The sequence below is a fragment of the Bidens hawaiensis genome, unplaced genomic scaffold (genome assembly GCF_021521415.1).
Source record: "Bidens hawaiensis isolate Kalapana, Puna unplaced genomic scaffold, B.hawaiensis_p1.1 tig00000820_1, whole genome shotgun sequence".
Taxonomy (NCBI): domain Eukaryota; kingdom Viridiplantae; phylum Streptophyta; class Magnoliopsida; order Asterales; family Asteraceae; genus Bidens; species Bidens hawaiensis.
In genome coordinates, this window is record NW_027491048.1 from 5,133,793 (window position 1) to 5,159,916 (window position 26,124).

Here is a 26,124-nt window from a genome sequence, read left to right on the forward strand (position 1 = left end):
TATCTAAAGAGTCCAAGTAATCCTTGTAGCAAATCGACATCTCTATAGCTGGTGCAGTGAGTCGAGTCCTCCTAATCGATATAACCCTGCCAGAAACAGAAAAGGCATACTCCGAAGCTACCGTGGAAGCTTGGACCGTTAGTAAATCTTTGGCCATGGCGGCGAGGATCGGAAACTCATCCTCCTTACCTCTCCACCAAGCCAGCAAATCAAGACTTCTAAATTCATCCGGAGTCATGTGTTTCACAAAGTTGGTACCACCATACCTTCCAAGTTCACTGCTTGGGGTGTTTACCCTTTGACGTTTACCGGCGTCTTCCCAAATCATGTAGTACATCCCCATTTCAAGGTCGGTTTGGGATTGGGATTGGGCAACAGCTCTTAACGAGTCATGAATTTGGGAAGACGACCCGTATTTTGTAAGGTAGACATCATACATGTTTGACAAGGTGGTGTTGAAAGCATTCTTTAAAGTTTGGCTATAATAGGGGTTTTGATCGTCGTTTAACCCAAGCTCATCACAAATTTTTTCTATTAAAGCTTCAACACCACCAACATTGATGCAAGGGTTTAACGCAGCAGCACATGTCAAAACAGCGGGTAGTTGTTGAAAATATTTTCTAAATTTTTCTTTCATTTTTACACCCATATCAAAATAAGGTGCACCCCTACAATCAAGTTCACTCAACTTTGTGCACATGACAGCAATTTTTGGTAAAGCAATGGGGCTTGTTGGATAGTAAACCCCGGATAAACTAGTTGTGCAAGATTTAAAAATTTGAAGGACCTCCGTAACGATCTCAATCAATAACCAGTTTCTAGGATCATATGGTGCACATTTACCCCTACTTGACAAAATTTGATGAAACGCAATTAATGATTCTTTTTGTTGGATGGCTTTCTCAAACATATTACAAGTCGAGTTCCATCTTGTTGGACAATCCCAATTTGGCCCCAACCATTGACAATTAGCTTCTACACAAAATTTTTTGTATCTTGAAAATGTTTTATTGTTGCTAAAAACATCTCGTAACATTCTTTTAAAACTGTTTCTTTGCGTTTCGATCACGTTTAACCCATCTTGCACGGCCAAGTTGATAATACGTGCAATGCATCGGCTATGAAAAAACGCTCCATCACAAATAGGTTTATACTTTAATTTTAAATGGCCAACCGCGGCCGTATTGTTGGACGCGTTATCAAACGAAATTGAAAAGATTTTATCTTCAATTTTGTATTGTCGAATTACTTTATCCAAGATTTGAAAAATAATTCTACCCGTGTGCGGGTAATCAAACAATTGAAACGCAACGGTTCGTTTCATCATTTGCCACGACTCGGGGTCAACCCAATGAGCCGTCACACAAATGTATGAGTCGGGCGAACCATGAGGTACCGACCAAACATCCGTTGTTTAGTTTACACCAGTTTGTAAGTTTGAAAAGTATGAAATTAGTTCGGATTTATCGTTTTTCCATGCTTTAAGACAATCTCTTCTAAGGGTCGAACGACTTACGTGTTGGTAGCGTGGTTGAACATAGTTTTGCATCATCTCCGTGAATTGAGGGTTGTCGAAGTGGTTGAAAGGAAGTGTTTGTTGAATCACAAAGTTTGAAAACTGTTGACGTACCGCTTCAACGTCGTACGTAAACACCCCTCCTTGATTCGTCATCTCCGGCTGCGAACTACTTCCCGCTTCGTCCTTCAAGGCCTTGCAAAAGCGCTGTTGTATATGCGCTTTTAAAGTGGAGTTTGCATCTTTGGCATAGAACTTCAAACAGTGCTTGCATCGAGCTTTTTGGCGACCGTTAGACAGTTCGCATAGGTCGAAATGTTGCCACACATCTTGGTTTCGTTTCGTGGGGATGATCCGAACGACCGTTATGTCTGTGTTCGAGGCACCCATGTTGACGGATGAAGCAGCACTTTGGGAGGCCATGATAATAAGAGCGTATAATCGAGTATGAAATAAACGAGTACGAGTATGAAATAAACGACTACGAAATAAGAGCGTAAGGAGTGGTAATGTGGTATAATTGAGTGTGAGATAACAAAATAATCGCGTATGAAATAAACGTTTAAAGCTAGTAGAGTTGTATAATCGAGTGTGAGCTAACCTACCCAACCTAAACTATATATAGTTGTTTGTGGGGGTAAAATGTTAAAAAAAACGGCTAGAAATCAAGAAAAAACGGGCAAAAAAGGACCCAAACGGTCATATGGCCGTTTTATAACGGTCAAAAACCGGTTAACCTAAAAACCGGTTAAGGTTAACCGGTTTTTGACCGTTAACCGGTTAACCGGTTTTTAGGTTAACCGGTTTTTTAATAACCGGTTTTTAAATTTAACCGGTTTTTTTACTAACCGGTTCAATAACCGGTTTTTGTCCACGAATGAGTAACCGAAGTACTAACCGGCGGTTCAATAACCGGTCTAACCGGTTTTTTAATAACCGGTTTTTCTATTAACCGGTTTTTGGTTAAACCGACCAAACCGGTTCTATAACTGGTTTTTTTGAACACCTCTAGTCGCCCCGCCACAACCACTGCCCAAGCCCCCGCCACAACCACCTAACGATCGCCATTACCACTACCTCCAACATCGCCATCCCCAACTTACCATGTGGCATCACCACATACGATGTAATCGAGTCGAGCCTTTCATGAATCACTCATGATTGACTTGTTAAAAACCCGAAATAATTCGTGCTTAGAAAACTCAAGTCTAAATTGAAACTTAGTAAATGAGCTCATAATTGAGCTTTATTTGACGAGTTTGACTAGAATCACAACTCACAAGTCTAATGGAGTCTACTTTATATTCAAGTGTAATAATTTTATTTATATAGTAAATATTATTGTGTATATAACTCTTGGATTCTCTAACGGAGACTCAAGTTTGATTCCCATTTGTAATACTTTTAGTGGATATCGGCAATGAAATATTTGAGCTAGGACTTACGAGGTTGTCAGTTCGAATCCCGTGTCCACCCGGGTTTTAGTCCAGCGTGTGTTACGTCAGAGAGTTCTGCTCTTGTGGTGGCACAACTACTATCAAGTGGCAGTCGGTAGTATGGTTTCCCGGGGGAATGCCCAAGCCAAACTCTGAAGCCAACGTGGATCCGATTAAAACAACATAGTCTGGCCGGAGTGAGGCAACGAGGTTCTCCAAATTAGAGAGTATTGTGGCCTTACACACAAGAAAGTTGTTGTTTTAAAAAATACTAAAGAATATATATTTATAGACATTTATAGTTACTAATAAGATTAAAAAGACAAGTGCTGTGCCATAAAGCCCATATTTGGTTACTTGCCATCTTATTGGTCCACGACATTTTTTGTTTTAGTTACGATACCGTAACAAATGTAATGAAAACCGTCTGACTGTCAGTTTTGTTTTTGTTTTAGTCCCGGTACATAGCGAACATGACGAAAACCGGCCGAATTCGCATAGACCCACTGTGTTTTGTTTAGTTCCAGTATCGTAACTAATGTGATGAACCCCGACTGAATTCGTGTAGACTTACTGCCTTAACACCCGGGACGGATACCGCTTAAGTTTTATCACCGCTTGTGTTTTACCAACCTTACCCAACACACATAACCCTATATTATATTATATTATATTATATTACATTACATCTATTACATTTAGTAAACGCCAATCATGTCTATCTCAATCAAAGCTCAAACTTGAAAATCAATAAAGATCTTGCTCGAGCTTTAATACAAAGCTTAATCAGAGTCGGGTCTAAAAATAGATAAGTTCAGGATCAGCATGACTTGTTTACACTTTTAAGTACTCTTTATAAAAATAACAATAACATTTTTTTGTCATTTTTAGAATATCGACTTTTTTTTTTTTTGTGTTTAGCCACCATACTCTAGAGTCTCGTTGTCTCATTTTCACGGGCAATGTATTCTTAACCGGGTCCGGGATCGGCTTAAACCTGTAAAATACTACTTTTTCTTATTTTCCGAGCGGGTTGAAGTGGGCGTAGGTTAATAGAATAGAAGAGAATGAACCTTCCTTTCTTCCTCCCAATTCTAGAGAGAGAAACCCAAATTCAATTCTAAATTTTAGAGAGAGAAACAAGCACACAAACAGTTGATGCATCATGTCAAAGATGAAACACCTCTTGCGAAAGCTTCACATCGGCGGCACTAGCACCGATCACACCAACCGATTAACCGTTCCCGACACGTCAGCATCATCCTCTCAACCCGATGTAAACGACGCCGTCAACGATCACTCCAACTCCACCGTTGATTCCAGTTTCTTCGAGGAGGAGTTTCAGATGCAGCTTGCTCTTGCCATCAGTGTTTCCTCTGGATCCGCTCAACCCGACGCTGAATCCGCACAGATTAACGCCGCTAAGCAGAGAAGCCTGGGCTGTTCGCCTTCCGAGTCCTTCGTCGAGTTCCTTTCGCTTCGATATTGGGTAATGCCTTCGTCTTATACTCTTATCAATTGAGTTTTAATATTTTATGCCTAATTGAATGTGCTAGCCCTAATTTTCATCCAGGTGATGTCATAAGTAATAATGCTAGGTTATTTGGACTAGATTTGTTAAATAGGTTATGTGTCGGTTCATTCGGTTTCGTGCACGCCTTGATTAGTATATGCAATTAGCTTTTATCTTATTTGTATGAAATTGAATTAAGTTTTTATTCAGATTAAAGTCCACATGGTTGAGTGCTATGTGCACATGCACTAATAAAGTATGATAGCCGAAAGACAAGGGCACATGCACCAATCAGCCGGTGTCCCGATGATTGAGTGCTATGTGCCTTATGTCCAAGGCTTGATGCAAAACTACTATCGAGCCGGGGGTCTCACCGGAAGCAGCCTCTCTATCCCTATGGGATAGAGGTAAGGCTGTCTACATCTTACCCTCCTCAGACCCTACCATAGCATTGCTATTGGTGGGATATACCTGAGTACGATGATGCATTAATAAAGTAGTCACAGTTTATTCATATTATTAATTGTATTTTTATAGTTTATACCTAATTGAATATGCAAGCCCTAATTTTGATCCACGCGATGTGATGAGTAATGAAACATTGTTTGGACTTAATTTTTTAGGTTTAATTCGATTCCATTGCTTGATTCGGTTATGTGTCGGTTAATTCGGTTTGTGCACACCTTGATTAGTATATGCAATTATTTTCTTATCTTATTCACATGAGATTGAACTAAGTTTCTATTAGACCAAGTGTTGTCCATTAACGCCCCCTGCCACATCACCGGACAGGGAGTTAAACACCAAGGGCGGCAAAGGGCTTGGGTGCTAGTAGTTTAACAATTGTTAGGGCTTTGGTTGTGGGGCCAAGCTATTTTTTAACCAATTGAATCTCTCTCAACTCACATTTTTTTGTAAAAAAATGAATATTGAAAAGTAATTGTGTTGTTAGTTAAAACATTACGTGTTTTTTTACGTGACAGGCCGTTATTCACGCTGTTAGTTAAACAACGACACATAGTTTTAAGACTAGTTCTCATTTTCGCTAGGTATTTGACCAAATAAGATCGTCCGGTTCCTATAGAACCTATCACTAAAATACCCCTAGAGAGAGATAAGGCCAAGCAGAGCGAAAATGGTTTTCCATGAGATGGGAAGTGAAAACTATTAGCCCCACACGAAGTTTGTGAATAAGTGATGTGTAAAAGATCCTAGCCGCACTTAAAAGCCGAGTTTTTTTATTGAGATTAGTCCACATGGGATAGAATTAAGTTTTTATTAAGAAAGCTGTAACACTTTTCTGTAGCTTCTAGCAAGCATTAAATATTATAGTAGACTTTGCTTTCTGGTTTCTGAGATCAAGAAGGTACAAAACTTTCGATACCATTGCATTTTGAGCTTGTAAATTTTAGTTTATTTATTTTTTTCTAAATCTTTACTTTTGGGGAGCTTTCAGATACTTTTGTGATTTCTAAAAGGCGTTAATGGACAACTCGTTATGCATTTGGACATCTTTTCTCTTTTAGACATCTTATTTTTTATATGTATTTTATGTATATTTTTTTATAACAGTCCAATAAGCCCAAACCGTTAACGTGTTTGTTTGCTTTGGTTACAACTTGCAAAACTGTTTAGTTTTGGTTCACAGTGAATCATTATTAAGCTCATGGTTTGGCCTAAAAACTGTCAAACCAGACGGTGAAATCTTCTAGCACAGACTTCAGGATCCTGGAATTATAAATTTGCTTCTTTTAAACAGAGGATGATGCACTTCCTACTCGAGTAGGAAATAACTCAATTTAGCCAAAATGACAACAATATATGTTGAAATAGTATTAAGATTTTATTACTAGGTTTTTTTAACATAAACCACAGTACACTTAAGTTGTTAGTGGAGTGAGCATTTTACAAATATTGTCATCATTTGGTTATCAAACAGTTGGATATGTAGTTGCTTGTAGTAAATAACAGATTATAAATAGACATCTTAGATTATAAATAGATATCTTACAAAGAAGCACATCCTGTGTGAACCAATTTTATGCTTTTGTTGGTAATGTGCTTTTAAAAGAAAATTTTTAATTGATGAATTTTGTATGTGCAGAGCAATAATGTTGTAAATTATGATGAAAAAGTGATGGATGGTTTTTATGATGTATACGGGATGACTTCAAATTCAATTACACAAGGGAAGATGCCATTGTTGGTGGACCTTCAAGCAATAACTGTTTCAGATAATGTTGACTATGAAGTAATTTTAGTCAACCGAATGATTGACAAGGATTTACGGTACCTTGAAGAAAGAGTTTCTACTATATCCTTAGAATGCCAAGTTGCCAGGACAACTCAGATTATGAGCACTTTAATCCAAAAAATTGCTAATATTGTTGTTGGCCAAATGGGCGGGCCTGTAACTGATGCTGATGAAATGTTGAGAAAGTGGACTTTAAGAAGTTATGAGTTGAGGAACTCAGTGAACACTATCGTTCTTCCTATTGGTTGTCTTGATGTTGGACTTTCCCGTCATAGAGCCTTGCTGTTTAAGGTATATTACTTGAGCATAACCTTTTTAATTCTTATAATATTTTAGAACGTTGTCAACTCTTCATTTATCGGTAGGTACTTGCTGATAAGATCAACCTTCCATGTTGTCTGGTCAAAGGGAGCTACTATACTGGAACCGATGATGGAGCCGTGAACTTGATCAAGATTGATAATGGAAGGTATGATGAATGATGATCATGCATATATTATGTATATGCTATATTTGTTTTTTTGTGTTTCATGTCTTCATCTTCAACTTCATTATCTTCACTTAATCATTTAATTTAGCACTAGGAACATATATTCACCAATGATAACCCTCTGTAACTGATGCAGTGAATACTTTATAGATTTAATGGGAGCTCCAGGAACCCTAATTCCTGCAGAGGTGCAAAGCTGTAATTTTCCCAGTTTTGGACTAGATTCAGTGTTGGTTACACCTCGACATGACAGTATTGCCAACTTTGGGACTTCAGGTTTTGAAGTGTCTTCTTTTATAGGCTCACAGTCAGAAGGTCAAAACGGGAGAGTTATTAAAAGAAATCAAACAGAGAGGTTTGAGATAACATCTCCAGCACAAGAATTGCAGATTAAAGACGTGTCTGATTGTGTCATAAATTCTGCAAAAAACCCCGAATTTGGTCAAAAGCTTCATGCAGTTCTCTCAAACAGTGACATCACATCTTCTGGTAATCTTTTAAATGTAAATAACCAAGAAGAGGGAAGACCGCAAGTATGTGAAACAGTTCATTTGTTAGATGCTGACATGTTAATCATGCCTAATAATGAGGAGCCTAGTGTTTATAATGGGTTACAAGCAGAACGTGAAATAATGCCTGAAAGATACAATTTTGGATACAATTTACATTCTGAATCTACAAGCTATAGTGAGGATGTTCTGGCTGATAACTCAGTTGGTAAAGCTTTTGTTCTTTTTATAATAATTTGAAGTTCCTGTGTATGATAATATGAAAGATATTTATGGAACTTTGTTTCTTTTTCAGTGAAACCATTGGAAAGCCAAGAACGGGAAGGTGTTCGTAAAGATGATGAAAAAACAAAAAGGTTTAACATGATTAGTCTCACTGCAGTTGAGTGGGAAATATTGTGGGAGGATCTTCAAATAGGAGAGCGCATTGGTATAGGTAAGGTTTATTTTATATTCGAAATATAGCATTTTTATTTTGTTGCATACTGAATACTTACTAAAGAACTACCAAAGCTAAACAATGGTTTGTTTTCTGTGTTATCATTGCCAATACTTTGTTTTAAGAAGATGACAAGTAACAATGTTTATCAAATGTTGATGTTACGACTTTTGATGTTAATATTCTTTGTTTTTTAGTTGTCGTTTTAGTTTTACTTTCTGCAGAAGAAAGTAGCTTCATTGTCATTTATTGATGATTGTCTCAATACAAAATGTTCTTGTTTCTTGTAATCTATCTTTAGTCATGGGTATCACTGTAAGGATTAGAGTTAGGCTGACTTGATTTGACCACTAAGCAGTGAAGTAGCCAGGCATTTTTTACTATGGTGTCAATATTTTTTAATGCTGGGATTTATAACTACCCAGCACTGGGGTGGACGCACTTTAGGAGTCTAGGGACACCGGGGTCAGACGACACCATTGAATTTTGAGAAATTGGTATACCACCGACATTTTGAGCGACACTATAGTTTCTCTGCGGTAAGGCGCACATGGGGCCGCGTAAAAGGACAGAGGCTCGACATATTTTAAACCCTAAACTAGCGAAATCAATACTTAAACCAACGTCTTCAATCGCATGCCCCCTCTTTGTCTTCAATTTCAGCCTTAACTCAAACCCTAAACTAGTAAAGTCACTATGTAAGTTGACATCTTCAGTCGCATGCCCCCTCCCCGCCTTCAATTTCGCTGGATTTCATCCATTGTTTTGAACAAGACCCTGTCTTCAACCATCGTTTTGAACAAGACTGAAGAGTGAAGACCCTGCTGGCCGTCGATTTCAATCTTGGATTTGAAGTTTTGGACGGATTTGTTCAAATCGATGGATGAAGATGTGCGATCGAAGACGTCAGTCTAATTAGCTAGTTTAGGGTTTGAGTTTAGGCTGTAAGTTACTAAAAAAGGGTAAACTGGTCCCAAAATATGCTAACTCGTGTCCTTTTATGTGACTGGACGTGTGCCCAATCATAGTATTATTATGGGGTCACTTTAAGGGAAACTATTGGGTCACTCAAATTTCGGTAGTATACTCTACTAAAATGTCAAAATCGAATAGTGTCGCCTGCCCTGCTGCCCTTATGGTAGGTCCGCCCCTGCCACACAGGAACTTATAAAGACACATATGTGGAAATAAGCTAATGAATAAATTAAATTTTGTTTCACAAAGGGTATGGTTCTTCAGTTTCAAGTATCTGGAATTCATGAGAATGTGATCTTGTTGGTACTTTTCTCAATCTCATTCTAGATCTCATAGCATTTTTGCTACTGTCGACCAAGATTTCTGGAATTCATGAGCAAGTGATCTTGTTTCAGTTATTGGTAGCTTGCTAATGCTATATTTTTTATACTCTCCCATACATATATTGCTCTTGCTTTTTAGATTTGTGTTGGATACATGCACTTTATGTGTTTAATAATGAAAAAGACATGGAAAACATTTGAATGTTTTTTTTTCATAAGTAATGACTTAATATTTACTTAATATGTGGTAACGAGTTTTTTTTAGTGTTTCTTTATAAATTATATAGAAAAGCCACATTATTCTAGTGTTTTTGCAAGTTTATATCTTTTATTGAGATAATGGGATCTTATATACATGAAAATCTTATGTTATTTCTCTTTTTTCTAGGTTCTTATGGCGAGGTTTATCGTTCAGAATGGAATGGAACTGTAAGTTACTTTTTCTAACACTTTAATTATTAACTTTGCAAGATGTGAATGTGATAGTTTTGGTTAAAGTAGCTGCATTCAACTGGTATGAAATTTGTTTATTGATGATATATGCTGACAGGAGGTGGCTGTGAAGAAGTTTATGAACCAGGATATTTCAGGCGATGCACTAACTCAATTTAAGGGTGAAGTAGGTGCCATAATTTTTTATTTTTGTCATCTATTGGAGTCCAAAATTTCATTGTTGTAAAAAAATAATTTTGACTTTATGTCTGGTTATTGGTTTTTGTAGATTGAGATCATGTTAAGGTTAAGGCATCCTAATGTTGTTCTTTTCATGGGAGCAGTTACTCGTCCACCAAATCTTTCCATTTTGACAGAATTTTTACCAAGGTGGAGTATGTTTTAAATATTATTATGAGATGATTATCTGTTTTTTTTCTTTCTTTCTCTAAATATCTTATTTTGTGTTATCCAGGGGAAGCTTGTATAAACTACTACATCGTACAAATGTCCAACTTGATGAAAAGAGGCGAATGCGTATGGCTCTTGATGTGGTAAAAAGACTGAAATGACCCCACTTTTGTTATTGTTTTACTCTATTTTGTTTTATAATTTTATGAAATGCTTTCAGGCTAAAGGAATGAATTACTTGCATACTAGCAACCCGGTTATTGTGCACCGAGATTTGAAGACTCCAAATCTCCTTGTTGATAAAAATTGGGTTGTTAAGGTTTGTATTTCTCTTCTAGCACAATGCAATCTAGGTTAATATATTAATAGGTCACCAAATCACCACGGGGCTCATTTATAAACATTGAATCTGTAATATATGAATCATTCTTCTTCGTCAATGACACGTATCTTGCTATTGTGCAGGTATGCGATTTTGGGATGTCGCGCATGAAACACCACACTTTTCTGTCTTCAAAATCTACTGCCGGAACCGTATGTTCTTACTAAAGATGTCATTTATTTTTAACCACACACACACACACACTCATTTATATACATATAATACGCGTGTTCAAAGCAGAACCAACAAATATGTTGAGAACTGCTAGAACCACATAAGCTACTTGTACCTCTTGCTGTAAGGGTTATACAGAATACGGTTACACAACCACATACACACTATCTTATTAAATTATTAATGCACTACGTAAAAGTGTTGTATGCAGTTGTAGTTTTCAACATAGAACTGTTCTGAAAAGAATGTGTCCCTATATACATGTATGTATCTATATATATGTATACAAATATGTATATAGGTTTTGGATCTCTTTACAACTTCAAGAACTCTTAACAACCAATCATTGTGTTATTTATTTATACATTTAATGACGAAAAAGGGTAGCTTTGTCGTTTATTATGTAATTTTGTGATTATATATATGTAATCACTAGTTTACATGTGTAATAATCAGTTTACATATAAGTTATCAAAAAGTTACATATAATAAATGACAAGACTACTCTCATATAATATTAAATATATAAAATAAATAAAATATATAAAATAAAATAATTGGTAGTTTAGAGCTCTTATATTATTTGGAACTTCTGAAATGATCCTGTCCCGAGATACATACACATTATGTATTGATAACTCTTGTTGTATTGCAGCCTGAATGGATGGCACCAGAAGTATTGAGGAATGAACCCTCAAATGAGAAGTAAGTGGTCTTTAATTAAATTATACACCTAAAAAACATATTGCATCTTTCAGTATCTAGCCAAAAAAATTCAGACGTGCTTGTTGATAGCAATATCACCGGTAACGGGTAGGAATTGAAATTGAATATGTAACGGATAGATCATCGGCTCGTTTCGGATACAGATTCACCACCGAAAACAAACAGTCGGGCTGCGATTTTCTTAACCGAAGATACAGACACACCACTCCGAATAAAAAAACCGTGTCTAAGAACACCACTCGAGATGCCAAAATCGAGCTAGCATAGACAAAAATCAATCTTGCTCAAAATCCACTGAGACAAAATTAACACAATATTTTTAATCAAACATAAACTTCTGCCTTTTTCATTCATGCATACGATTACATAAAGAAATAAAATAAACATGGGTGTAGATCATGGGGTACCCATTACTACAATTTAGGGAAAACTAAATAACTGCAAAGGAAATAAACTAAAATAAAAAAAAACAAATGCTGAAATAAATAACGTGGGCAGCTAGTATGCATGAAAATCGGATTGCCTTTCAGGTGGGGTGGGTTGTGACCCATGGACCCGATCCGTCCACTTCCGTATCCGGATCCGGATTGTTGTCAACGTTAACTAAATTTAAATCATCATCATCATGGCTATCATCCTCTCCCTCTTCGAAAAAGTTTGACCTCAAACTTGAGATAATAGATTCAACTTTATATAAAGAAGACTTGCCAAAAGAAAATATAGATAGAGCTCGCTGATTGCGATAATGGGGTGACCGGGGTAGTAAGGTAAGTTTCCTTCCCTCTTTGAGAAACGAGTATGTATTTTGATGTCCATCGTGCATGAGCCGCCTATCAAATAACCAAGGCCTACCTAATAATAGGTGGCATGCATCCATGGGCAGAATGTCACACCAAACTTCATCTTTGTATTCCTGTCCAACGGTAAATAATAGTAAGACCCGTTTGGTGACTCGAATGCCTTTACCCTGGTTGAGCCAATGGAGATCATAAGGTGAGGGATGTGGTTCAGTTGACAGGTTCAATTTTGTCACCATGGATTGTGAAGCAACATTAGTACAGCTGCCGCTATCAATGACAACTGAACAGACCTTGTTCCCTATAGTGCAGCGGGTCCTAAACAGTGATTCTCGTTGTGCATTGTCACCTTGAACTACAGTCCCACTTAACACTCTTTGTATCATCAAGCAGTCCCCTTCATCAGGTCCTACTACTACCTCTTCTACAGGTGGTTGTTGAATCTGTTCGCCATTATAATGGGGATCGATCAAGGCTTCAAACTCAGTTAAAGTAATGACACGGTTGTTGGAGCATTCAGATGCAATATGTCCAAATCCTTGGCAGCGAAAACAACGCCTTGAGTGCTTTGTTGCAGTGTTTGAACTTTCGGGTGAATCATTCGTCTTCGACGGAATGGTAACAGCAGGTGTAAAGGGAGGCGTGTTTGGTGTAGGTACTGCCGCCTTAACTAAAGACTTGGACACCTCCTACTTGCCTCGAGTCTTCTGTTAAGCCTCGACTTTGTGTGCCAGGAGGATGAGTTCAGCCAATGTTGAGTATGATTGCAACTCGATCACATTAGCAATTCTTGGTTCTACTGCTCCTAGATATCTCACAAGGGTTTGCGGGTCATCAGGGTTCAAATCACACTTCATAAGAAGGTTTTCAAACTCTTGGGAAAGCTCTTGAATGGTTCTTGTTCCTTGCTTGATATTATGGAGCTTAGAGAAGTTCTCTTGGAGGTAATACACCGGCATGAATTTGGCTTTAAGCAACTTCTTCATTTTATACCACGAACGGACCTTACTCTTGCCCAACTTCTCCCGTTGTGAACTGATATTAGCCCACCATGTTGAGGCGTATTTTCGCAGCTTCAAAGCGACCAACTTCACCCGTTTTTCCTCCGGTGTTTGTTTGTAGTCGAACACTCGTTCAACCGTGCGTAACCAATCGATAAACTCATCTGGATCCAAGCGTCCATCATACTCGGGTATGTCTACTTTGATATCATTGCTGTGATATGCTTCACGGTGTCGGCGACCGTAGGGGTTATAATCCCCGGCATCCGAACGAACATCATCATCTTCATCTACTGGTTGGTATCTAGGAGGGGTTCGTTCCCTACCCCGCTGCTGTTGCATGGCGAGGGATAGTTCACGAAATTGATCTTGCAATTCTCTTAGCTGTTGTTCAACAGTTCTTGTCTCGTACGCCATTATTGCACAAATTAGGTGACAAAAAAAAGGCAGCGGGTATTGAAGGGATGCAAGAGCAATCTGAACACTAACAGGCAATGAGATTATGAGTCGAAATGATCGATTTCGGCTATGATACCAAATGATAGCAATATCACCGGTAACGGGTAGGAATTGAAATTAAATATGTAACGGATAGATCAACGGCTCGTTTCGGATACAGATTCACCACCGAAAACAAACAGTCGGGCTGCGATTTTCTTAACCGAAGATACAGACACACCACTCCAAATAAAAAAACCGTGTCTAAGAACACCACTCGAGATGCCAAAATCGAGCTAGCATAGACAAAAATCAATCTTGCTCAAAATCCACTGAGACAAAATTAACACAATATTTTTAATCAAGCATAAACTTCTGCCTTTTTCATTCATGCATACGATTACATAAAGAAATAAAATAAACATGGGTGTAGATCATGGGGTACCCATTACTACAATTTAGGGAAAACTAAATAACTGCAAAGGAAAACAATTCAAAGGAAATAAACTAAAATAAAAAAAAAACAAATGCTGAAATAAATAACGTGGGCAGCTAGTATGCATGAAAATCGGATTGCCTTTCAGGTGGGGTGGGTTGTGACCCATGGACCCGATCCGTCCACTTCCGTATCCGGATCCGGATTGTTGTCAACGTTAACTAAATTTAAATCATCATCTTCATGGCTATCACTTGTTTTACAGGTGTGACATATACAGTTTCGGTGTAATTTTATGGGAATTAGCAACATTGCGTATACCTTGGACAGAAATGAACTCGATGCAAGTTGTTGGTGCTGTTGGCTTTCAATACCGCCACCTGGACATTCCAGAAACCGTTGATCCTGTTGTTGCAAGAATTATAACTGATTGTTGGCACCCGTTAGTGAATCCTCCTATCATAACATCTTACAGTTTTATTTTATTTTCATCATGTTTGTTGATGACTTGATTCTATACTTGTTGACTTTATAATGTGCAGTGAACCACAATTTCGACCGTCATTCAAAGAGATTATTGGTCGACTTAGAAGTCTTGGGCGCCTTTCGGTTGAACGAGTTGAAACGCGTATAAACCAATAATAGTAAAGTATTGGAGGGAAATGCTGTTTTGTGTCTATAGAGATATTGTGGTAGCAGAGTATAAGATAAAAAAGGAAAACAAAAAAGGAAATAGAGTGATGGATTGGGAAGTGTTGGTTCAGTTTAAAAGACGGGGACGAAGCACAGCCAAGCTAAATCAGTGCACTCGATACCGGGGATGAGTGATTAATTTCACCAAAAGGTTATATAGTTGATGTAATAATAATAATTGTTATGCTGTCTATAAAATTGTTAACAAAGAAAGAAGAAAAGAAAGATTGGTTTTTGGTTTGGAGGCCGTAATTGTAAACATTTGGTGGTCTCTGCAAAAGATCAGCCTCTGGCCTCCAAAGCTTGTAATTTGTACATTATATTTTGCAACTGAACCATAACATATAAGGTTTTAATAGGGTCAGCAGAAAAGCAAAAATAACTCAACTGAAATCTATGGTTTGGTTATGTTTTTTTCTTTAGTTGATTTTATGGTTCGGACGTCCGGTTATGGTTAACTGACTTCAGAACCAACATTTGAACTTTTTTCTTATATTATGTTATATATTATAAAAGTTTTTGTTAGTCATATGTTCGTTTTTCTTATATATTAGAATGATGGCATTTTATTTGACTCTAGATATAATCAGATTTGCCACCTCCCCTTGAGAACAATAGTTAAAGGCTCAAAATATATACAACATAAACCATTATTAATTAATATATACTTATATTAATGTTGAGAAAATGCCTAAGTTTGACCTTAATAAGCAGAAAACAACTCAATTAAACAAATGAAGTCATGTTCAAATATGATATTGCTGGTTTCTGTGGTTTACTTGATGTTTCTTCATCACTAATCCTCCTCCTGTTCATCTCTAAGTACATTTCCTCAATCATCGGCTTCCATAATCGAACTCTCGCGTTTATAAACCAATTAGATACCTGTAATCAATCATACATCACACTGGTTAACAAAATTTGGGCAAAAAGTATTTCGAGCGACCGAGTCATTTTTACCCAAGCCCATAACAATATGTTACCGTCGCACGTTTGTGTAAAAATAAGCTGTACCTGGCTCCTTGTGAGTCCACTTTTAACAGCCAACAATTGTTTCTCTGCATCCTTAGGATACCTGCAAGCAAATTCAAGATCATATAAATCATACACATTACAAACTTTTAGCTACCAAATTACAAAGATTAGTAAATAAATCGCGTACGGGTGAAGAAAGTTCTGAAACATCCATGCACGCAACACGGAAACCGAGTTTTCAGGCAGCCCTCTTTGTGGCCTCCAAAGTTGATGATCTTTTCTTCTTAGTTGTTGAAGAGCCCATTGTTTTGGTACAAAAGATGAAAGCTCTTCTTCCATAGGATCCGCGGTGTTAAAATCGGGTCCCATTGAAAGTATATGGTTACTTATTTTCTCTCTTAATTTCTTGTAAAAGAAAGTAACTGTATGAAGTGCAAAACAAGCATGAATTTGAGGATTCAATTCAATTACTGCATGGAAGGCTGATATCACAGTATGGATCTCATCTAAGCATTGGTTGTATCGTTCGTCGACCTGAGTCACAAAAAAGTTCAAAATTTTAACTCTTTAATATCAAGAAAATCTTGATTCTGGGTCATTAAAAAGTTTAACATTTTTGTGTCTTTTGGGATAATATTTGGCCAAAAATCAAGAAAAATATGATTCTTGGTCACTGAAAAGATGTAATGTTTGTGTCTTTATGGATGCATGATGGGTTAGATTACAAAATCAAGAAAAACTTTAATCTTGGTGACAAAAAGTTACAAAATTTATGATGTTTTAAATGTATGATTGGTTAGATATCAAATCAAGAAAATCTTGAATCTTGGTCACAAAAAAGTTGTAAAATTTATGTCTTTTCTTGATGCATGATTGGTTAGAAATCAAAATCAAGAAAATCTTAAATCTTGGTCACAAAAAAGTTGAAAGTCTTTTGGATAGATAAATATCTGACTAAAGATCAAAATCAACAAAAATGAGGTTCTTGGTAAAACAAAAGTTGCAAATTTTATGTCATTTTGGATAGATAATTGGATAGTAATTAAAATCAAGAAAATCTTGATTCTTGGTCACTGAAAAGATGTAATGTTTGTGTCTTTATGGATGCATGATGGGTTAGATTACAAAATCAAGAAAAACTTTAATCTTGGTGACAAAAAGTTACAAAATTTATGATGTTTTAAATGTATGATTGGTTAGATATCAAATCAAGAAAATCTTGAATCTTGGTCACAAAAAAGTTGTAAAATTTATGTCTTTTCTTGATGCATGATTGGTTAGAAATCAAAATCAAGAAAATCTTAAATCTTGGTCACAAAAAAGTTGAAAGTCTTTTGGATAGATAAATATCTGACTAAAGATCAAAATCAACAAAAATGAGGTTCTTGGTAAAACAAAAGTTGCAAATTTTATGTCATTTTGGATAGATAATTGGATAGTAATTAAAATCAAGAAAATCTTGATTCTTGGTCACTGAAAAGATGTAATGTTTGTGTCTTTATGGATGCATGATGGGTTAGATTACAAAATCAAGAAAAACTTTAATCTTGGTGACAAAAAGTTACAAAATTTATGATGTTTTAAATGTATGATTGGTTAGATATCAAATCAAGAAAATCTTGAATCTTGGTCACAAAAAAGTTGTAAAATTTATGTCTTTTCTTGATGCATGATTGGTTAGAAATCAAAATCAAGAAAATCTTAAATCTTGGTCACAAAAAAGTTGAAAGTCTTTTGGATAGATAAATATCTGACTAAAGATCAAAATCAACAAAAATGAGGTTCTTGGTAAAACAAAAGTTGCAAATTTTATGTCATTTTGGATAGATAATTGGATAGTAATTAAAATCAAGAAAATCTTGATTCTTGGTCACTGAAAAGATGTAATGTTTGTGTCTTTATGGATGCATGATGGGTTAGATTACAAAATCAAGAAAAACTTTAATCTTGGTGACAAAAAGTTACAAAATTTATGATGTTTTAAATGTATGATTGGTTAGATATCAAATCAAGAAAATCTTGAATCTTGGTCACAAAAAAGTTGTAAAATTTATGTCTTTTCTTGATGCATGATTGGTTAGAAATCAAAATCAAGAAAATCTTAAATCTTGGTCACAAAAAAGTTGAAAGTCTTTTGGATAGATAAATATCTGACTAAAGATCAAAATCAACAAAAATGAGGTTCTTGGTAAAACAAAAGTTGCAAATTTTATGTCATTTTGGATAGATAATTGGATAGTAATTAAAATCAAGAAAATCTTGATTCTTGGTCACTGAAAAGATGTAATGTTTGTGTCTTTATGGATGCATGATGGGTTAGATTACAAAATCAAGAAAAACTTTAATCTTGGTGACAAAAAGTTACAAAATTTATGATGTTTTTAATGTATGATTGGTTAGATATCAAATCAAGAAAATCTTGAATCTTGGTCACAAAAAAGTTGTAAAATTTATGTCTTTTCTTGATGCATGATTGGTTAGAAATCAAAATCAAGAAAATCTTAAATCTTGGTCACAAAAAAGTTGAAAGTCTTTTGGATAGATAAATATCTGACTAAAGATCAAAATCAACAAAAATGAGGTTCTTGGTAAAACAAAAGTTGCAAATTTTATGTCATTTTGGATAGATAATTGGATAGTAATTAAAATCAAGAAAATCTTGATTCTTGGTCACTGAAAAGATGTAATGTTTGTGTCTTTATGGATGCATGATGGGTTAGATTACAAAATCAAGAAAAACTTTAATCTTGGTGACAAAAAGTTACAAAATTTATGATGTTTTAAATGTATGATTGGTTAGATATCAAATCAAGAAAATCTTGAATCTTGGTCACAAAAAAGTTGTAAAATTTATGTCTTTTCTTGATGCATGATTGGTTAGAAATCAAAATCAAGAAAATCTTAAATCTTGGTCACAAAAAAGTTGAAAGTCTTTTGGATAGATAAATATCTGACTAAAGATCAAAATCAACAAAAATGAGGTTCTTGGTAAAACAAAAGTTGCAAATTTTATGTCATTTTGGATAGATAATTGGATAGTAATTAAAATCAAGAAAATCTTGATTCTTGGTCACTGAAAAGATGTAATGTTTGTGTCTTTATGGATGCATGATGGGTTAGATTACAAAATCAAGAAAAACTTTAATCTTGGTGACAAAAAGTTACAAAATTTATGATGTTTTAAATGTATGATTGGTTAGATATCAAATCAAGAAAATCTTGAATCTTGGTCACAAAAAAGTTGTAAAATTTATGTCTTTTCTTGATGCATGATTGGTTAGAAATCAAAATCAAGAAAATCTTAAATCTTGGTCACAAAAAAGTTGAAAGTCTTTTGGATAGATAAATATCTGACTAAAGATCAAAATCAACAAAAATGAGGTTCTTGGTAAAACAAAAGTTGCAAATTTTATGTCATTTTGGATAGATAATTGGATAGTAATTAAAATCAAGAAAATCTTGATTCTTGGTCACTGAAAAGATGTAATGTTTGTGTCTTTATGGATGCATGATGGGTTAGATTACAAAATCAAGAAAAACTTTAATCTTGGTGACAAAAAGTTACAAAATTTATGATGTTTTAAATGTATGATTGGTTAGATATTAAATCAAAAAAATCTTGAATCTTGGTCACAAAAAAGTTGTAAAATTTATGTCTTTTCTTGATGCATGATTGGTTAGAAATCAAAATCAAGAAAATCTTAAATCTTGGTCACAAAAAAGTTGAAAGTCTTTTGGATAGATAAATATCTGACTAAAGATCAAAATCAACAAAAATGAGGTTCTTGGTAAAACAAAAGTTGCAAATTTTATGTCATTTTGGATAGATAATTGGATAGTAATTAAAATCAAGAAAATCTGAATTCTTGGTCACTGAAAAGATGTAATGTTTGTGTCTTTATGGATGCATGATGGGTTAGATTACAAAATCAAGAAAAACTTTAATCTTGGTGACAAAAAGTTACAAAATTTATGATGTTTTAAATGTATGATTGGTTAGATATCAAATCAAGAAAATCTTGAATCTTGGTCAAAAAAAAGTTGTAAAATTTATGTCTTTTCTTGATGCATGATTGGTTAGAAATCAAAATCAAGAAAATCTTAAATCTTGGTCACAAAAAAGTTGAAAGTCTTTTGGATAGATAAATATCTGACTAAAGATCAAAATCAACAAAAATGAGGTTCTTGGTAAAACAAAAGTTGCAAATTTTATGTCATTTTGGATAGATAATTGGATAGTAATTAAAATCAAGAAAATCTTGATTCTTGATAACATACCATTTCTAGTAAGGCCAGCAAATGCTTCTTTTTCTCTTCAACACCATATGATTTCAAAACCTCAAGTTTATTATTTCCATCATAAAACTTATCAATATTAGGCTGCTTATAAGTCATTTGATCAAGATTCCCAAGAGAGTAGCTTGCAATTTCTGTAAGGATTTCTTGCATCATATTAAGATATCTATTTGATCCAGATGAACACTGCAAAACCTGAATTGGTCTATTGGTGTTGCAAGAACTTGCGTGTAAAGAAAGACTGCTCATGCTAGAACATGTGGCAAGGCCCAAAGATAGCTCATTACCATCCGAACTCACACTCGGGTTATTATCACTCGGTATCCACCCGTTTGGATCCGAATTAAACCCGATTCTTTCGGTTAAAAACTTGTTGAATTCCCATTTTCTGCTCATATCATTTAGTGTCCCATCATATCCAAAAACATTATTAAAATAAGTGTTTGGAACAACACTTTTTGAAACTACAAGAGGTTGATCAAAAGTAAGGCAGTTTAGACTTCGGTGTTGATCGTGTTGACCGAGTTGACCAATATCCATTTGATCACTTGAGGGAAAATTACTTCCAAGATGTTCAGTTGGATTTGTAATACTTGTAACATTTATGGGCTCATTTGGGATCATAGAAAATTGAGGGCATAAATTGGTGGTTTTGATAGTTTTGATCAAGAAATGATTTTTGAATATTAAAAGTGGCTGCAGAGTGAAAGTTACTAATTGGGATATTGAATCCATTGTTATTGTTCTCCATGATGAAGTTGAAATTGGAATGAAATGAATTTCACCTAAAAGAAGATCAAGGCAAGAGTATAATAATAATAATAATAATAATAATAATAATAATAATAATAATAAGTCTATGATCTTGAAAGTGTACTTGTTATCTATAAAAGAAAAAATATTAGATGATCAGCAACCACTCAAAGTTAATAATGCAAGTAAGAATTCCTGTTTAAAATAGTAGCCAACAAAGGAAGAAACAAATATGGTAAAAAGATAAGCAAAAAAGATACATTATACATTCCTTGATGGAATGTAGGTTTTTTCAAAGGCAAGAAGTGACTTATCAAAGCTCAAATCTCACTATCATTTCCCTGTGGAAACAGTTCCATGATGAACTATTAAAAATCTTGTCAAAAACTTTTATCTTAAATTTCAAGATTCCTTAATAAATTACACAAAAAAAAATGTCAAGATTTTGTACATGACATGGGTTTTTATGTGCATATATTGCATACAACATTTTTCTTAAAATTTGTAGTCAATAGTTGACTAAAAGTCAAAATCAAGAAGATACAAACACATGTGAAGTAAACCATAAACCAACCTTGCAAACAAGTGAAGAAGAAGAAAAAGGTATCTTTTTTCTTTTTATCTTTTAGAGTTTCAAAAGTGTAGATGTGAATGGGATCTTGTTTGATGATGTGGGGTGGTTGACACTTGACCCCTGCAAAGTGTTAACTAGCTGCTAGCTAACTTCTCTTAAAGAAACCAAATCAAACAGTTGGTTTGTTGTGCAAAGAGAGAATAAAATAATAAATAAATAAAGGAGACATGTGGGGCTATGGTTAGGATCTTACTATTTAGCTTTTGAGCCAATACAAAAAGGAAGAAACAAATAAATAAAGAGATAAATTATTATTAATTAATAAATAGTAAAGTAGATTTTATGCCCTCTTGCATGGACAAGAAAAAGATGTGATGTATCTTTTACTTGAATGATTTTACGGAACCCAAGAAACATAATAAAGTTGATCACTTTACCCTCTGGTTACACGCAAACACAACAATACCCACATCTTCGTTTCTCTCTCTCTCTCTTTTATTATTATTATTATTATTATTATTATTATTATTATTATCTTTTTATTAAATTTCTATTTTTTTTAACTTTTTTTTGAAAGGTCAAATATAATAAAACCAATTGGATAAAGGTTTTATTTTTTTTAACTAAGGTAGTAGAAAAACTTACATTTGAAGAAAGAAGTTTCTAAAATTACATCTTTTTAAAAAAAATTCAAAAATAATCTGTCCCAAGTCCCATCATCATCTTCATGCTTACGATAAGATTGGAGAGTTGCATGTCAGTTTTTAATTGGGTCATTGACTTCTGAATTTAAGCGTAAAAATGAAGTTGATGAGTGTTTTTGGAATCTCTCTCTTCAAACATCAAAATGGGTCATTTTTAGAATTTTCTCAAAAAAAAACGGTAAGAGGGTAATAGATGGTTTATAAAACGTAGCTGTAAAAGTACTAATATGCCCCTCACATGAGAGGCGCGCAGATAGTTTTTCTAACACCCTAGTTGGATGGTTGTTAGTCAAAATGATCGGAAACGTGACAACTTATTAAATAAATGAAATCTTTTTTAATGAAATACTAGTTAATCTTGAATTGTTAGTTCTTTAATTTTAATGCAATTGCATGATATGAAACAATAATGGAAGTGGAAATGGACCCGTGAAAGGTTAAGACCAAAGAGAGAAGCTACAAATAAGAGCCACAAACACAAACACACATATTATTACAACACATACTTGTATCTGAAAATCACATGAATTCTCTTAAATGGTGCAGTGCCACTCATATTCCTGTAGCAGGCTTTAGCCTCAAACAAAACAAAAGGGACCCATCTATCTGAAATCATCACTAAAACCCAAGAATCAAATGGTGGTAATTAGGATGATGAGTTGGTTGCTTTTGTTTGAGTGAATGAAAGAGTGAAAAGGGGGGTGGGTTTTGATTCTTGAAGTGAATGACCATACCTTACCTTTACAATGTGGCAGTGAGTAGGGTTTGTTTCTAGTACTCAAATAATGATGTAAGCTAAAGTAAAGTGAAGTAGAGTGTTTTAAGGCTGAGGGGTGCGGAGCGCGAGAAAGGGCGCAAGTGGCGAGGCGGTCGCGCCCCGGGGCGCGAGGACCACACCACCGAGGCGCGAGAGGGGCGCGAAAGGGGCGCGAGCTCGGAAAAAGAGGCAGGCGCGGGTGGGCTAGCGGCTGGGGGGAGCGTGAAGGAGGTCTGGGAATGCGTGAAAAGAGCCGTTGGGCTTGTTTTTTATTAAAAAAAAAAATTTTCCTACTCTATATAATAACATACCAATATCAACACAAAATCAAACACGATTTTTCTCTCTATTCAACCTATATCAAACCCAAACCAACACCAATATCACATACCAATATCACATACCACACCCAAAACCCAAAATCACCCCATCTTCCAAACCTTTTTTTAAAAACATGGCTGGAAATTGGTACCCAAACCTAGAATCAGATTACAGTTACGACGATTTATGGTCGGCACCGGACCAAGCGATGTTTTATCCGGGGTCGCAACAACCATCCGGCTTTCAACCATCCAACATACAACCGTCTCCTAACTTTGTAGTTCCGGAGACACAAGAACCAGAAGGTGAAGCTGCGGGACAAAGAAGACGCGTCCACCGGAAAAAACAAATTGCAACGGACGGGTCGGGTTCGGCTTCGACCGGAAGGTCGAAACGGAAAATCACTCCGTGGTCATCGGATGAGAAGGAAGCCCTGTGTCGGGCTTGGATAGTCACTTCTGAGGATCGGCGTTGCGGTAATTGTTTTAACGTTTTTAAAAATGATTTTTAATAAAAAAGTTAAATAAAAAAGTTAAATGACATACAAATTTATTTATGCATTTTGCAGCGGACTACCAAAAGAGCAAGGTCTTTTGGACAAAGGTTAGGGAGACGTTCTATTCGCTCGTTGGGAGTACAGAGCGGAACGCCGATATGATTTCGGGTCGGTGGACCGAAATCAGAAAATTTGTCGGCTTGTTTACTAATCTGTTCAACAGGAACGCCGGTCGTATGAGACCAAGTGGCAGTGACGATTTGGCGGTTTATAATTTCACTGTCGAAGAGTGGAGGCAGGAGTGCCTGCGGAGGTATGGGACGGTGAAGACGTGGGACGATGTAAAGGTGTGGGAGAGGTTGAGAAGGTGTTCTAAGTGGGTTGAGCTGGTGGCGCCGGACGTTGATGCGGAAGTAGGGCCGAAACGGACTAAAACTAGTTCGTCTGGAGCGTACAGCACTTCCGCCGGGTCGGATTGCCGGGTTGGATTCGACCTAAACGTTGCGGGGGAGGAAACGTCTTCACCGCCGAGGAGGCGGCCATTGGGAAGGGACGCCAGGGGCAAAAAACCGGCTGAGGGGGAAGCCGTAAACATCAACGATCTTGTTGAATCCCTCAATAAATTCAACAAAACCATGGAGGTGGTCTCTAATGACAAAAAGGAAAAAAAAAGAATGAGAGATTTGGAATTCCTTACAAGAGACTTCAGTAACCTAAATCCGGTCGACCAAATGCTGATGGAAAAACAAAAGGAACGTATCCGGAAGAGGTTGATCGAAGAAGATCAAGCCGAAGAATAAGAATAATGTTTTTTTTTAGTACTTTAATTTTTCTTTTAGATATTAATGTGTTTTTTTAATTAATGTGTGTTTTTTTAAATAATTTATGAGTTTTTTTAATAATACGTTTTTTTAATACATTTATAAAACAATAAAAAAATAAACCGCTCGCGCCCCCTCTCGCGCCCCTCCACACCATGGCCCGGGGCGCGAGCACCACTACCAACACCCATCTTATCAACTTTCTCTCTCTGCCACACGTCACAATATTATTGGCTGGCGCCCCCACTCGCGCCCCCCACACCCCTCAGCCTAAAGATAAAATCTTGCAGGGAGATCTATCCTAAAACATTTCTTTCCTCCATACAACCATTTTTTTTTACTGCTAAGGCTGAGGGGTGTGGAGCGCGAGAGGGGGCGCGTGAGCCCATCCGCTCGCGCCCCGGGGCGCGAGCACCACACCACCGAGGCGCGAGAGAGGCGCGAGAGGGGCGCGAGCACGCAGACCAAGGCAGGCGCAAGAGGGCTAGCGGGTGAAAATGGGCGTAAAGTTGGCTTGGGAATGCGTGAAGAGCCGTTGGGGCTTAGAAATAGAGCCGTTGGCTCTTTATTTTTATTAAAAAAAAAATTTTTTTTACGTGAAGATGAAGAAGAAGGTGGTTACGGAGGGAGAATAATAAGAATGAGAGGATGACAAGTGATCGGAGGTTGTGGGTGGTGGAGAAGATGATGGTGGTGGTGTGGTGGAGAAGATGATGGTGGTGGTGTGGTGGTGGTGGTGGTGGAGGGTTTGGGTGGCGGTACGGAGGTGGGTTAGTGATGGCTGGTGTGGTGGAGAAGATGAAATGATGAATCTTGATTTTGATTTTGTGTTGTTATTATTAATATTATTATTAAATATTAATATTATTTAATATTATTATTAGATCTTGTTGAATCCCTCAATAAATTCAACAAAACCATGGAGGTGGTCTCTAATGACAAAAAGGAAAAAAAAAGAATGAGAGATTTGGACTTCCTTACAAGAGACTTCAGTAACCTAAATCCGGTCGACCAAATGCTGATGGAAAAACAAAAGGAACGAATCCGGAAGAGGTTGATCGAAGAAGACCAAGCCGAAGAATAAGAATAATGTTTTTTTTAGTACTTTAATTTTTTTTTAGATATTAATGTGTTTTTTTAATTAATGTGTGTTTTTTTAAATAATTTATGAGTTTTTTTAATAATACGTTTTTTTAATACATTTATAAAAAAATAAAAAAAAAACCGCTCGCGCCCCCTCTCGCGCCCCTCCACATCAGGGCCCGGGGCGCGAGCACCACAACCAACACCCATCTTATCAAGTTTCTCTCCCTGCCACACGTCACAATATTATTGGCTGGAGCCCCCACTCGCGCCCCCTCTCGCGCCCCCCACACCCCTCAGCCTAAGAGCATTCTCAATGGATTCTTCGTACCTATTTTCATTTCTAAAATTTAGAAAAAATTTAAATAATCACTTCAACTCATTCTCTATCTTCAAACT

The 26,124-nt window shown here is 36.1% G+C and overlaps 1 protein-coding gene and 1 pseudogene across 2 annotated transcripts; one reads left to right on the plus strand and one right to left on the minus strand.

Moving 5' to 3' along the window:
* The first annotated feature begins 4,113 nt into the window (after positions 1 to 4,113).
* Positions 4,114 to 15,375, plus strand: LOC143542934 (putative serine/threonine-protein kinase SIS8). Its single transcript, XM_077035393.1, has 14 exons — positions 4,114 to 4,441; positions 6,570 to 7,010; positions 7,085 to 7,188; positions 7,346 to 7,926; positions 8,014 to 8,154; positions 9,844 to 9,884; positions 10,006 to 10,074; positions 10,177 to 10,277; positions 10,363 to 10,441; positions 10,519 to 10,617; positions 10,764 to 10,832; positions 11,510 to 11,559; positions 14,518 to 14,694; positions 14,795 to 15,375. The coding sequence occupies exons 1-14, from the start codon at positions 4,118 to 4,120 to the stop codon at positions 14,892 to 14,894; spliced, it is 2,376 nt and encodes a 791-aa protein (XP_076891508.1). The 5' UTR covers positions 4,114 to 4,117; the 3' UTR covers positions 14,895 to 15,375.
* Positions 15,376 to 15,691: 316 nt separating this feature from the next.
* On the minus strand, positions 15,692 to 20,951 carry LOC143541714 (homeobox protein ATH1-like; annotated as a pseudogene). Its single transcript, XR_013136801.1, has 4 exons — positions 20,199 to 20,951; positions 16,108 to 16,454; positions 15,960 to 16,020; positions 15,692 to 15,830 (listed from the first exon to the last, which is right to left on the minus strand). The product of XR_013136801.1 is annotated as a homeobox protein ATH1-like (transcript).
* Between the last annotated feature and the right edge of the window lie 5,173 nt (positions 20,952 to 26,124).